This window comes from Vitis riparia, chromosome 17 (assembly GCF_004353265.1).
Source record: "Vitis riparia cultivar Riparia Gloire de Montpellier isolate 1030 chromosome 17, EGFV_Vit.rip_1.0, whole genome shotgun sequence".
NCBI classification, from domain to species: Eukaryota; Viridiplantae; Streptophyta; class Magnoliopsida; order Vitales; family Vitaceae; genus Vitis; species Vitis riparia.
Genome location: NC_048447.1, coordinates 14083126 through 14098551, shown reverse-complemented (window position 1 = coordinate 14098551; position 15426 = coordinate 14083126). Strand labels below are relative to the sequence as shown.

The 15426-nt window shown below is 29.4% G+C and overlaps 1 protein-coding gene across 1 annotated transcript; it reads right to left on the bottom strand.

The window, feature by feature from the left end:
* Positions 1–4769: 4769 nt before the first annotated feature.
* On the bottom strand, positions 4770–12367 carry LOC117904127 (agamous-like MADS-box protein AP1). The gene is made up of 2 exons (XM_034816643.1): positions 12008–12367; positions 4770–4899 (listed from the first exon to the last, which is right to left on the bottom strand). The coding sequence occupies exons 1-2, from the start codon at positions 12190–12192 to the stop codon at positions 4770–4772; spliced, it is 315 nt and encodes a 104-aa protein (XP_034672534.1). The 5' UTR covers positions 12193–12367.
* Positions 12368–15426: the final 3059 nt, after the last annotated feature.

Genomic DNA, 15426 nt, shown 5'->3' with positions numbered 1-15426 from the left:
TTAGCCAAGCAAGCTAAGCATTGGGGAGCAAGGCTGACTTAGCAAAATCAAGCGTTTTGGCTTGTCTAAGTGCCGCACGAGCTTAGTGAACGACTAAGTCCGTGACACTATGCCAAAAATTAGCAGGAGATGTTGCCATATTGGTGAAACCTTAAAGTGGTCAATACCCTACGGATTAGGCCACTGTTGATGGATATTGGTGGGAATAGATATTCTCAATAAATGCATCATGATATTTCATGGCATTGAGACAGTGTGTCCCCTTGAGTAATTTAAAGGACATATGATCATGAAATCTATGGCTACTATAATTCCTTTAGTGGAATTTGATATATACTTATTGGAATTAGAGTATGTCAGTTAATTACATAATAAATGAGATCTATAACTCAAATATTAGAGAGGTAATCTTGCTAGATGATAGCACTACCTTATTAGATTATGGACACCGGTTTATGGGGAGTTTGCATGCAGTAGATAGTAAGTCACAGATTCAAGTTTTGTTTCGTTGTAATTTCATGAGATATTGGAGTGCAGTTAACTCTCTTTAGTGGAATGTTGAATTAACTTCAGAATTGAATTATGAGAAAGTCATATTTTCCTATGAGTTCCAATGGTCCCCACTTGAGCTCCTATTTCATTGTGGCACATGTTTTGAGGGTATTTTAGGTATATAATTTATAAGTTTGCAATAAGGGCATTTTGGTAAAAATGCAAGACTCTTATGAATTGATTTTCTGGATTAGGCTAATTAATTAATTTGAGCCTATTAAAGCTAATTAATTAATTAGGATCCAAATAGGCTAGATTAAATGAGTCAAGCCCAATTTGACCTCAAGTCACTTAAGCTCAAATAGAACCTTATATAAAACCCTTAAAGGGGGTCAGGGATTCATTCTTCCTCCCATATTTTTTGAAGATTCTAAAGAGAGGATCCTTAACCACCCTCTAGATAAAGAGAGATAAACTCACATTTCCTCATGCCAAGACCCATGGAGGGAGAGATCAAGTAGAAAATAGTTGGGTAGATGAGTTTTACAATGACTACCGTGGTTTCAGAGTCTCCATTAGATGGAAATTGATCGAGGAATATTTAGATTACGAGTTTGAGTACTTTAACTTTAAATCTACATTAATAATGGTTTTTAATGTCATTTGTTTTTGTTGTATTAGATCTAGAAAAAAAATTGGGATAAATGCATGCACCCTACATGATTCGGGGCAAGGAACGTAGAAATCCAAGTATTCCCAATGGTATTGACTTTACTATCATGAGATGTCATTTCCATAGTATCCATTTTACTTTTCATGTCATTGTTCTCACATTAGCTTCCAAATGAGTCTCTCATATGGAAGAATGGAATTATTGAAAAAGCCAATGTGAATATTTTTGGAAGAATCAAGGAAAATATCCAAGGTTGAAAAATCCAAAATTGCAATTTGAATGTACACAAAGATTGGAAAAGGAATTTTGATTGAAGGCAAAGTAAGTTACTCTATCATTGACATGTGATAATGGAGCATATTCTTTGTTATAAAAAAATAAGTTTAGTCTCTCTTGCATATGTATTGAATCTCTAAGGTGGAAATATTGAAGTGTCTAAATGATTTGAGTCCATAGATGTGAATAAAGAGTGTTTTTGGCATATAAGGAAGTCATAATATGGAGTAAGGATTTAGAAGATCGAGTTTTATAAACCTAAAGTTGGAGCTAATAGATGCTTATTTAATATTCCACAACTTAAAACTTAAATTTTGGTAGTGTGGTTCAAACAAGTTTTTAGGTGAGGTATATACATTGACTAACTGCCTTGATAATAACATTTGGGAGTGGTCATGTGCTCATAGATATATGAAGGTGGAAGTATGTTTCACGGAAGATGAAAGACCAACCGTATGAAAGTTAGATCAATGTGAAGATTGAAAGTATCTCAGATTCTTATTTGATACATATTCTTTTGGTAAAGAATATTATACATTTTTATATATTGATATTTGCTTATGAAAATAGGTTGTGTATTGTAGAATAAGGAAATGTGTTAGAAATAACTCTATTAGCGTTCAAGATTATAAGGGAAAAAGTTATAGGATTGAGATAGATATGTAAAATTTGTATAAATAGGTAGAGATGAGAGAAAGTGTAGGAGAATGAATCAACAGGGCTATCACTTTCTTTGGTAGATCTTCCATTCTTTTTCACAATTATGTTTCACTATGCCTTTTACTAAATTACTAATAAATGGGTAAGCTTCAACTATGAAATGTTTACAAAAGAGAGGGCTTAAAAGTGGCTAATGCTCACTTTGTAACAATTAGATTGACTTGCAAAACCAACCATTTGTGAAATGTCCATTAGCAAAGACACTAAGTCTTAGACGGTAGAAAATTGAGTTTTTTTTTTTTTTTTTTGACAAGTGACTAGCAAATTGAGATAAGAGTTAAGGTGAAGATTTAGAAGAGTTAAAGAAAATATCCAAGTTAGAAGATTCTAAACACAATTTGAATGTAAAGATGGTATAAAGGATTTGGAACTAAGGATGCGTAGACGGACGATCAACCTAAGCTCAAGTTATATATGAAACTTATTTGTCAAAGCCTAATCCAACTCAGGCTTCAACCCAAGATGCTCAATTCAAGTCCAACCCGAATTTTTTTGCGTAAACTTAATATCCATTCACTAAATATTATATGGATCATCCTACATTTAAAAATAAAACTATTAATAATATTTATTTAACTAAAAGTCTAGAACCTCAATTGACAATATATAGTTATATAAAAACTACCAATGATAATATATAATTTCATAGTATCTACTTGCTCATTCAACCCAATAACTACAATTAATAAAATCAATCCAAAGCTCTAACAAAATAAAACAAAAGATTATTACATAAGATGATCGAAACTTTCCAAATAATTTCCAAGTAAACCATCATAATTAAAAGTAAGATTGCACTTATTACATATTTCAAGAAAAAATCTCAATTTATAATCAATCATCCCAATTACTCATAAGAATGACTTTTCTAATTTGTCCTTACAAGAAACTTAAAAGTTCATATAATAGCAAAAGTAAATCCCAGAGGTAAAACCAAGAAAAACAAGTTAATTGTTCATAATAACCAAGTAATCAAGCCTTCAAAGGTGCATCAATCCTTTTCACATACATACACATGACATTGGATGCTTGAGCGCCCCCAAGCCAAGACCCCAAATTAGATAAGGACTGATATTTTTTTTGCCTAAACCTAACCCAAATTGCAAATTAAGTTACACATCTTAGTAACAATTGGGTTGGTTATGTTTGAACCCGCTAAGTTAGAGTCCTACTTAGAATGTGCAAGAGGATTGCAAAGGAATTCTAGTTGAAGACTTCCCCTATTGGCATGTGATACATGAAGTATAAACTTCATTCTTTGGAATTGAGCGTAATATCTATATACACTTATTAGATATTAAAAGGTGGAAAAAAGTAAAATGTCTAAACAATTTGAATCCATAGAGATTTACTCAAAGGAAAACAAATGGTATTCATGGTAAAAAAAACGTCATAATGTGAAATAAGGATTTAGATGCTAGAGTTCTATGGACCTAGGATTGGAGACAATGGATTGTTATATGGTATTCCTTCACTTAAAACTTAAATTTCTAGTGGATGTGATTTAGTTAAGTTACATGAATGACAACCTTGATAATTATGTATTGAAGGAGCTACATATATTAGTGAGAAGTTGTGGAATTTGAATCAAGACAACCTTAAATTTCTAGTTAAGTTGTGATTTAGTTAAGTTACATGAATGACAACTTTAAATTTCTAGACAGAGACAACTAACTTGATGGAATTTGAATCAATATGAAAATTGTTAGAAGTGTCTTAAATTCTTATTTAGTATATATTTTTTATAAAAAAAAAATTATATAAAATATTTTTTATAATTGTATTTCTTGAGGAAATAGGCTGATTCCTAACTTCCTTCAATATCATGTCGTAGCTGTTGTGAATAAATGTAAGAAATAGGTTTTTGACTTCTAGAAAAGTGGTACATATAAAGGATAGCTAGCACTCTATTGCACCACAAAAAGGATTGTAGTGATCATAACTATGTAAATCTTGTGTTAATGGAGGGTTTTAGTGGGTTCCTTTTATACTAAGGAGATTAATGTTTGTATCAAAAACCAGCTTCCCTAGGGAATTTTGGATGGTAGAGATTGTTTATGAACTTTGACTTAGAAGAAGACTATATTATAGTGTGGTAGAAGTAGATTTCACTTCCATGGTCACCTAGTGAGAGTGGCCGGTTTCAAGATTTTCATGTTTTCTCTTAAAACCGTTTGTATACCACTTGACTGCACTATAAAATATACTGAAGAGCTACCAGGGCTATTTAGACTTCCGCCAGTGGCCAGATTTTGGGTATTCATATCTTAAGGTGATTGACGAGATCATTGAAGGAATCTATATATCAAAGGTCAACTTTCTTAATTTTGGATGTAAGACATATTTTGGTTTATTATCCAATGTGAGTCTTACATTGCTTCCAAAATTTTCATGTATTTTTTCATTGAAAATTTGGTGTTTTGAGTTTAGATATCATTACCAGAATTTCTAATTCATAATATTAAAGGGAAGAGAAATGAAACTTGTTCATGTATCATTCAATAGTGTTGAGGAAAGGCATCCTGTAATAAAACACACCAAAAGGAAGAAAAAAAAAAAGAAGAAAGAAAGCTTTTTCTTCATTTTTTTTGAGTGAAGTAGGATATCATCACCACGAAAAATGGGAACCAAAGTGGATAACATTTGGCCCTTGATCTTCTTGCAAGAGGCCTATCCTTTTATTCCCAGGAATCAACTTAGATTCCATGGCATGCTCCTCATCCTGGTAAGGTGCTTTCCTTTGAAATTAAACAGTAATAATAAGAATTTCAATAAAAGTTCATGACTCAGTAGAATAGAGCCTCAGAAAAGACATTCAACAAATGGAATCCAACCATCAATACAAGGTTTCCATATCCTTAAACTATGGCCTCAAGCTTGTGTATCAAAACATTGTTTTGGTTTAACCAAGAGGGTAACCTTGTATTAGCATGTGCATATATGTAGAATATGTCCCCGATTATGCTTGAGATCTGGCTTCAATTATATATGACTAATGAACACTTGAATAGCACATTATCAGATAATGTTTTGCCAAACTGAAGCATGTTTCACAGTATATATTTCATGTCCACCCAAGCAACCAGAAGGTAGTAAAATATTAAATCCTAACCTAAGCATATAACTATTAAGTTTACGGCAATGTTGCTTCCTAGAAAAATGATGATTGAAAAATGACTCCGTGTGTAAGGCTGGAGATGATTAGGTACCACCTTAGCCATCGGGATGAGTTAAAGCCCTGAGATGAATGTGTTGTGTGAGATGGGCCAAGTTATGTACCTGAATGGTTAAGTTCAGGATGAGTGTGAATAAATGTAACAACAAATCAGATTAGCTTAATCATATTGACAACATTTAATTTTCAGATAAGATGATTAGGTTATCCTAACTACAATAATATAGAGGTAGTTTGTTCTATTGCTAAGAGAAGACTGCTAAGTGTTTTTATAAAAAGAAAAGAGAAAGACAGAAGAAAGAAGACAATAAAATAAAAGAAAAATATGGGAGTGTAAAGGAGTGTTTGATAAAATTTAATACTTATTCTTTAACAACTTAAGTTGACTTTAAGTTAAATTATATTTAAGTTATTGACTTAAAATTTATTACTCAATTTTTACTTTCAATATTAAAGTTAGATAAAATTAGCTTAAAACTTATTCTAAATCATCAAATTAACACATTTATCCTTATTAGGGTAAAAAAGGTTGAGTAACAGTGGTAGTCGTGAAGTAGCAAAGGAGATTGTAAAGGTAATTAAGGCAAATGAGTATGAAAAACTAAAATGAAGACATAGACTTAAGAATAAGTTAATTATTTTTAGTTATTACTTAAAGCCTTGAGATGAGTGTGTTGTGTGAGATGGGCCAAGTTATGTACCTGAATAGTTAAGTTCAGGATGAGTGTGAATAAGTGTAAAACCAAATCAGATTAGTTTCACCATATTGACAACAATTAATTTTCAGATAAGATGATTAGGTTATCCTAACTACAATAATATAGAGGTAGTTTGTTCTATTGCTAAGAGAAGACTGCTAAGTGTTTTTATAAAAAGAAAAGAGAAAGACAGAAGAAAGAAGACAATAAAATAAAAGAAAAACATGGGAAGTGTAAAAGAGTGTTTGGTAAAATTTAATACTTATTCTTTAACAACTTAAGTTGACTTTAAGTTAAATTATATTTAAGTTGTTGACTTAAAATTTATCACTCAATTTTTACTTTCAATATTAAAGTTAGATAAAATTAACTTAAAGCTTATTCTAAATCATCAAATTAACATATTTATCCTTATTAGAGTAAAAAATGTTGAGTAACAGTGGTAGTCATGAAGTAGCAAAGGAGATTGTAAAGGTAACTAAGACAAATGAGTATGAAAATGTAAAATGAAGACATAGACCTAAGAATAAGTTAATTATTTTTATTTATTACTTAAAGCCCTGAGATGAGTGTGTTGTGTGAGATGGGCCAAGTTATGTACCTGAATAGTTAAGTTCAGGATGAGTGTGAATAAGTGTAAAACCAAATCAGATTAGTTTCACCATATTGACAACAATTAATTTTCAGATAAGATGATTAGGTTATCCTAACTACAATAATATAGAGGTAGTTTGTTCTATTGCTAAGAGAAGACTGCTAAGTGTTTTTATAAAAAGAAAAGAGAAAGACAGAAGAAAGAAGACAATAAAATAAAAGAAAAACATGGGAAGTGTAAAAGAGTGTTTGGTAAAATTTAATACTTATTCTTTAACAACTTAAGTTGACTTTAAGTTAAATCATATTTAAGTTGTTGACTTAAAATTTATTACTCAATTTTTTTTCAATATTAAAGTTAAATAAAATTAACTTAAAACTTATTCTAAATCATCAAATTAACATATTTATCCTTATTAGGGTAAAAAGGTTGAGTAACAGTGGTAGTCGTGAAGTAGCAAAGGAGATTGTAAAGGTAATTAAGGCAAATGAGTATGAAAAAATAAAATGAAGACGTAGACTTAAGAATAAGTTAATTATTTTTAGTTATTACTTAAAGCCCTGAGATGAGTGTGTTGTGTGAGATGGGCCAAGTTATGTACCTGAATAGTTAAGTTCAGGATGAGTGTGAATAAGTGTAAAACCAAATCAGATTAGTTTCACCATATTGACAACAATTAATTTTCAGATAAGATGATTAGGTTATCCTAACTACAATAATATAGAGGTAGTTTGTTCTATTGCTAAGAGAAGACTGCTAAGTGTTTTTATAAAAAGAAAAGAGAAAGACAGAAGAAAGAAGACAATAAAATAAAAGAAAAACATGGGAAGTGTAAAGGAGTGTTTGGTAAAATTTAATACTTATTCTTTAACAACTTAAGTTGACTTTAAGTTAAATTATATTTAAGTTGTTGACTTAAAATTTATTACTCAATTTTTACTTTCAATATTAAAGTTAGATAAAATTAACTTAAAGCTTATTCTAAATTATCAAATTAACATATTTATCTTTATTAGAGTAAAAAATGTTGAGTAACAGTGGTAGTCATGAAGTAGCAAAGGAGATTGTAAAGGTAACTAAGACAAATGAGTATGAAAATGTAAAATGAAGACGTAGACCTAAGAATAAGTTAATTATTTTTATTTATTACTTAAAGCCCTGAGATGAGTGTGTTGTGTGAGATGGGCCAAGTTATGTACCTGAATGGTTAAGTTCAGGATGAGTGTGAATAAGTGTAACAACAAATCAGATTAGCTTGACCATATTGACAACAATTAATTTTCAGATAAGATGATTAAGTTATCCTAACTACAATAATATAGAGGTAGTTTGTTCTATTGCTAAGAGAACACTGTTAAGTGTTTTTATAAAAAGAAAAGAGAAAGAAGAAAAAGGACAATAAAATAAAAGAAAAATATGGAAAGTGTAAAAGAGTGTTTGGTAAAACTTAATACTTATTTCTTAATGACTTAAGTTGACTTTAAGTTCAATTATATTTAAGTTGTTGGCTTAGAACTTATTACTCAATTTTTACTTTTAATATTAAAGTTAGATAAAATTAATTTAAAACTTATTTTAAATCATCAAATTAACATATTTATTCTTATTAGGGTAAAAGAGGTTGAGTAACAGTGGTAATTGTGAAGTACCAAAGGAGATTGTAAAGATAACTAAGGCAAATGAGTATGAAAAAGTAAGGCAAATGAGTATGAAAAAGTAAAATGAAAACGTAGACTTAAAAATAAGTTAATTATTTTTATTTATTACTTAAAATTGTATTTGATTTTAAGTCATACCATTAATTTATTTTATCAAACATATTTAATTTATTTAATGACTTAAATTAAGTTATTAAGTTAGTTTACCAAACACTCACAAACTAAAACACCAAAGTTCAAATTAAAATAGCTGCAAATATATGTTTGCCTCCTCTATCTTCACACCTAATGAACAAAAAGAAGAAGGAAGAAGTTAACCCATTTAATTGATTGGTAAGTATAAATAACATGTACCACTTCCAAAGAGACTATTAAAACCACTTGAAATTAGGATTGATATTTGAGTTTGGTTGGATTGATGGCTAATCCAAATCCAATCTAAATTAAAAAACAATTAACTTAAATTAAACCCAATTCAACCTTTAATTTGAAGTACTTAACTTAGTCCAACCTCATTTATTTAAATTTGAGTTGAGTTTTAGTTGATTAAAGTAAACTCAAATTGGTTGGGTTGATCATATTGTATAATTCAAAATTCATTTCAGATGTTTTTTAAAAAAACTTTTTTTTTTTTTTATATTTATACCAAAACTTAAATAGTAAATAGGATAAAATTTCAAAATGACACCAAAAAATTAAAAATAAATTTATCTATCTTTCTATTTTTTTTTTATAGGTAATCTACCTTTCTAAAAAAATAAAAAGTATATATAAAAAGAAAATAAATATTATTACATAACATAATATATAAAAATATTAAATTCACTTCAAGTTGTGATGGTTGACCTGGGTCCAAACCTATATTGATTTTGGGTGAGAAAAACCTAACATAAGTTCAATCAAAATATTTAAAATGATGGTTCAAACCCACAAGAGAATCAGGTTAAAGTTACTTTGACCCAACTTTGACCCATCCCCGCTCAAGATGTACCCCTGTATGAAATGTATGTACTTAATAACGTCATTTCTCAACCTGTCCAACTCTCTCTCTCAAGTACGGTTGCTAGTCTGCATATAAGCGCGGCGGGATCAACAGTCGTCACATCACAAGGTTTGATATTTGAACATTTAGTACCGTGGAGATTTATTCGAATGGATTTCATGGCTGAAAACCTGATGGGAAACACTGAAACAAACAATTTTCTCCTCGAAGGATAAAAAAAAAAAAGAAAAAAAAAAAAAAAAAACAGCAGAAACGGGAAAAATCAGAGTTTATGATTAATCATGCTAGGAAGAAAGTAATCACATGGGGCATTGATGCTTTACTCAAAGGGCATTCCTTTAGCCTTAAGGATGAGTGATTAAAGTGACTTGACAGGATACGTTGGTGGACACACTCACGTTCAGTTCTACCAGATGATAGTGCAGATGACATCTCGAAAATCAACAAGTCATTGCTAGTAAGAGATGCTGGCTGCCCACTTACGGAGATTTGTGATTGAGGAGACACAATCATTATGGAAAGTCAGCGATTCCTGTAAACTAGGTAAACTAGCTAGCTTTGAAAGGTGAGCTAAGATGTCATTTAATGGTACTAGAAAAGTATCCAGATGCGTTATATTACATTATTACCCATGTCTATGAACGGAATGATGGAAAAATGCCATAATTTATTTGATCCCATCTATGATTCTTATAGAGATAGAAAAACATATGTGATAACAATAAGAAATGGGAATAATTAGTACCTGATCATCCCAGAGAGTTTCGACTACTTTCTGAATTGGAGAAGTTTGATAAAGATTGAAATATCATTATGACTTTGAGACTGGATGGTCAGTCATTCAAAGATAAAGAATCCTCATGAGACATGGGGATAATGTAAAATCTAGTAACCTACGAACTACTGTAATATCTGATAAGAATATCAACAGGAGAAGTCCCAAATCCAGAAAGATACTGAACCCATCATTGAACTATGAGAAAATATAATTTTTATATTCGTGAACAAAAGTAAAGTAAAAACATACTTGCTACAATTTTAAGTGAGAGCATGCTGAATGATTTGAAGCAGAATATAGCACTAGAACTTATATCTTATTATCTTCAAAACTAATACAGATTCAGTTGTTGATTGAAGAATCGCCTTCCAGTTACCCACACAAACCTTATGCTGGCAAAAACTTTCCTCCTACTGTGTCAGGAAGTAACGGTTATTTGGTCAAGCAATCAGTAGCCTTAAAACTCAAGTTCATGACTAGCTAGAAGCCAAAAGATCAAATAATTCCAATAGTTCAGGGATCTAAAAGAACTGATCATAGCCAAATGTCAGACAGGAGAGCCAAAGCAAGGGCCTTTAATTGGCTAATGGAGTCCAATAAACTCTGAGATCTCCATGAGTCCTTATAATGGCTCAAGCTCAAGTGAAATAGGTCAAAGCATAGAGTAGTAAGCTAGGAATCGTTGAGTTCTACTAGCATACATGTAAACTTATGTTTGTACAGCTCATTTTGTTGTGTGTGTGTTTAGCCTTTCATTACTGCAATTGAATGCTTAATTTATTATAGGACAGGCGTTGTTCACATCCATATGCCCAGTAAAGTACATAAATCCTACCCCAAGTGCATTTCAGACAATACCCACTTGTTTGGCTGGTGAGGAACTAGAAGGAAAGAAGAAAGAAAATAAAGTAGAACTTGGAATTTGGAAATTTATGTTTACCATATTCAAAGGTCCATCCCACCTAGTCGGCTGCCTTCTTTTCTACCAGTGTTCTTGATGACCAAACACCACATAATGAAAAACTATTAGCTGGCTGTGACACACAGCCAGTGAAAAGACTTCACTTGAAGGAGGCAGTAGAACCTCATAATGTCTGATCAATTATTAAACAAAAAAAAAAAAGATCACTTTATTCCTAAAGATTTCCCAGCAGATTTCGAGGTACTACGTTGTGTTAATAAAGTTATAATATCAAAAAAGGAAAAAGAGGAAAAAAAGTATAATGAATATCAAAGAGGACCCTTTATAACAAAAAAGGAAATAGAGGTAGTACCAGTACTTTGAAATGAACAGCCAACAACATCCACCCAAACAAAATAAAAAAATAAAAAAATAAATAAATAAAAACCATAAACCTACTAATTTGGCATAGGAGCCCTTTTTTTACCAAAGAGGAAAATGGAGGTACTACGTACATGGATCAAGAAACAAATAAAGAAGTAATATTAAATAGAATGACAGATCCCTTCACTGAGCTCATTTTCAGTGCCCAGCAAGTCCATACCAAGGTAAATGTAAATGCTTTGATCAGGATTCTCTCTCAGACAGACAACACACAAAACAAAATTGCTGGGTGGTGTATTTGCATGAGATTTAAGAGCAAAGCCAACATTTCAATGTACATAACTTTCACTATTGGATGATAATTTGAAAACTGTTCAATGATAATGAAACCTCAATGAAAAAAGCATAAAAGATAATAAGTGGGAATTGCTTTTGTTTTTTCCTGTTATTCTGAGACAAAACCCAGATGAGAAAGGTATTTTAATATATGCAAAGAACAAAATCTACAGTTCCATTAGTCTCAGGGAAATATATATCCAAGATTATTAACACAAAGCAATGGATGAAGCTCATGAAATAATAGAATTACCAAGAGAAAAACCAACAGATTGAATTCCAGGAGAAGAAGAGGAGGAGGAAGAAGAAAGATCTAACCAGGAATCGGTGGAGTACTCATAGAGCTTCCCCTTAGTGGAGAAGACAATCAGGGCCACCTCTGCATCACAAAGAACTGAGATCTCATGAGCCTTCTTCAACAATCCAGACCTCCTCTTTGAAAAGGTCACCTGCCTATTTACCTTGTTCTCAATCCTCTTCAACTGAACCCTTCCCCTACCCATGTTCTTCCCCTCATATAGCAGCAGTCCAGAACCAAGCCCAGAAAACGGAAGAAAAGGAGAGAAAAAAGGTGGGGAGAGAGAGGAAGGATATGAAAAAGGTATGGAGGGGGCAGCTGCAAGTAGAGCTAGAGATAGAGAAGTCTCATTCTTCTCCCTAAAAATGGTATATTTTTTCTAAAACAAAAATACCGCTTCTTTTGGGTTGCAGTGTGTCTATATATGAATCAATAAGAGTGTTCCAAACAGTGAAAGTGGTTTGCATTTGGGATTTGACTCATTTGAGACATGGGTATAGGTGGTATTGGGAAATAGTGCTGGTTTCGTCAAAAACGTTGTCGACTTGTGATTGGTTGGTGAGAAACTTGCACAGTTGCCCCTGTCCCTTTCGTCAGCCCGAACTGTGGGGGCAATGTCCGTACAACCCCACTCTGTGAGTCCGTACTGTGCACAGCTATATTTTATTGGTTGGTGTTGACGGCGCCTTGGACCCTCTGTATTTTACAAGGTTTAGGAAATCGGATCGCCGGTCTGACTAAAGTTTTCGCTTTCTTATTTTCAAAAGTATTTTAGAGTACCAAAAAAAAGGAAAAAAAAAAAAACACCACCGCAACACCTCCCACATCTAAATACACTTCCTATTTTTTATTTTTCCTTTTAAATCTTCTTTTTTTTTTCATATTGGTTTATATAAAGAAATTAAAATTCTTAAGAAAAACCCATTTTAGTTGATTTTTAGAAATTATATGTAATCAAATTTTATTTTTAATTGATTTATGTTGAAATTGGATTTTTTAATATATATTTTTAATTATTTAATATAAAAAATTAAAATTCTAAATAAACTTTACTGATTCATTTATAAAACCATTCTTTCATTAAAGAGTAAATGAAAAAAAAAAAGAAGAAGAAATTACAATCATTTTTATTTAAATGATTTTAATAAAAAAATAAAAATAACAATAAGGTGAATTATGTAATACATTATTTTTATTTATTATAGACTATTTACGTTATATAAGATTTTTTTTTTTTTTTTTTGTTACAACCTTCTACTTTATAATTTGTTTTCATTGATTTTCTTATCATAGATTGTGTTTTTTTTTTAAAAAAAAAAAACTATATTTAATTATAAAAAAGTTTGAAAACAATTAAAAAAAAAGAAAGAAAATAATATATAAAAGTTTCTTTTAGTAAAAATTAAGATATATTTGATAAAACTTAATACTTATTATTTAATAAGTTAAGTTGAATTTAAGTTAAATTATACTTAAATTATTAAATTAAAATTTAAAACTTATTACTTAATTTTTATTTTTAAGTATTAAAGTTATTTGATAAAATTAACTTAAAATTTATTCTAAATTATCAAATTGATATATTTATTTTCATAAAGTATAATTAGGGCAAATGAAATTGAGTAATAATGCATGTTGTAAAGTAATAAAAAAGATCATGATGGAATTAAGGTAAATGATAGTAAAGAGATAAAATGAAGATGTGAATTTAAGAATAAGTTAATTCTTTTTATTTATTACTTATTTTTGTTTTTTTTACTTTAAGTTATATCATTCAATTATTTTATCAAACATACTTAATTTATTTAATGACTTAAATTAAATTATTAAGTCATTTTAAGTTATTAAATTGACTTACCAAATACTCACTAAGTCATGGACAAATATATTTTCTCAAACTTTCCTTATTTCCTTTTAAGGAAAATATCAATATCATTTTAACCTTTTTTTTTTTTATAATATATTCTTCCTTGGTTTTTTTTTTTTTCCCATGTCACTTAACTTGAAGAGAATGATTTCTCTTAATGCTTTTTATTTCTAGTTTTCTAATATTTTTCTAGAGCCCACCATACTTTAAATAGTTTTCATAAAAAAAAATGAAATAATAAATTAAATAATTCAACATTTATTATTATTATTATTATTAACTGTTTATGAGATATTTTTATGGTGAAGTTAAATTGTATTTAATTATATATGTACATATAACTTATTTATTATTTATAATTAAATTATATTAACTAAGATGAAAAACATAGTAACAAAAATGAAAAATTAATGAGGAGAATACTTCTTTTTTTTATAATTAAAATTGAACTTAAATAAACTAAAAAATATAAATAAAATTTTTATTTTTAAAATTAAAATTTTGAAGTTAAGACAAAGTATTAGACGGAGGTTTAGTACTAATTATTTCTTTAGCGGAAGATAATTAGCCACAAAATTTTAACTCAGTTGAAAAATAATTGTTACATTTATGGAACAAAAATTGATAATATTTTTTTTATAGTTTTAATTATAACATACAAAATTGAATTATTAAATGAAAATTTAACTGCTTGACTTAAATAATATATTCTTATCTTCATAAGATATTATTTATAATGCTTAAATTTTCAAAGATGTCATATAATTAGTATAAAATTAATATAGTAGAAATGAATCATTTAGTTTCTATTATCAAATGATCAAATTAAATCCAATACTTAAACCTAAGATAATACAAAATACTTTTTTTGCTTTTACTAATTTAATATTTATCATTTTTTTAGTAATTAATTTTCAATTTTATCATACACTACATTACCTTTTTCCACCAAGCAAAACTTGTCTTACAATATTAGTGTCTTTTACTAATAAGGTTGTGGTGGTGAGTTCATTAATTTTTCCTTTTTAAGGTTCGAGTCTCTCTATCTCTCTTCTATTTTTTTTTCTTCCGATCAAGTTCTTTTACCTATTTACCTTTCACTTTAATGATATCATTGCCCTGACACAAGCTTTAGGAAAAAAATGAATTGATTCATCTCACCAAACAAGAACAAAGAAAGAATAATGTTTTATTTTTGTTATTTGTTATATTTCTTGATGAACATTTCATTGAAAAGAACACAAATATAATTATGCAAATAATGTTTTGCTTGGAAAACGGATTAGAGATAGGGATTGCAGTTGATGTTAATGAGTTATGTTAATATCTCGTCAAAAGTAGTCTCATTCTATTAAATATGTCGATTTATAAACGACACAAATAATAATGAGTTAAAAACATCAATTTAAACACGATCTTATTATTTTTATAACTCAATTTTATTTTATTTATTTCAAATATATTGTAGTTATAATAAGGTTAATCATTCGTGTTATGTAGATTAAATAAAAAAATAAGTTATGTAGGTGGATGCCAATTGAATCCAAATATAATTACATTAAATCTAAAACT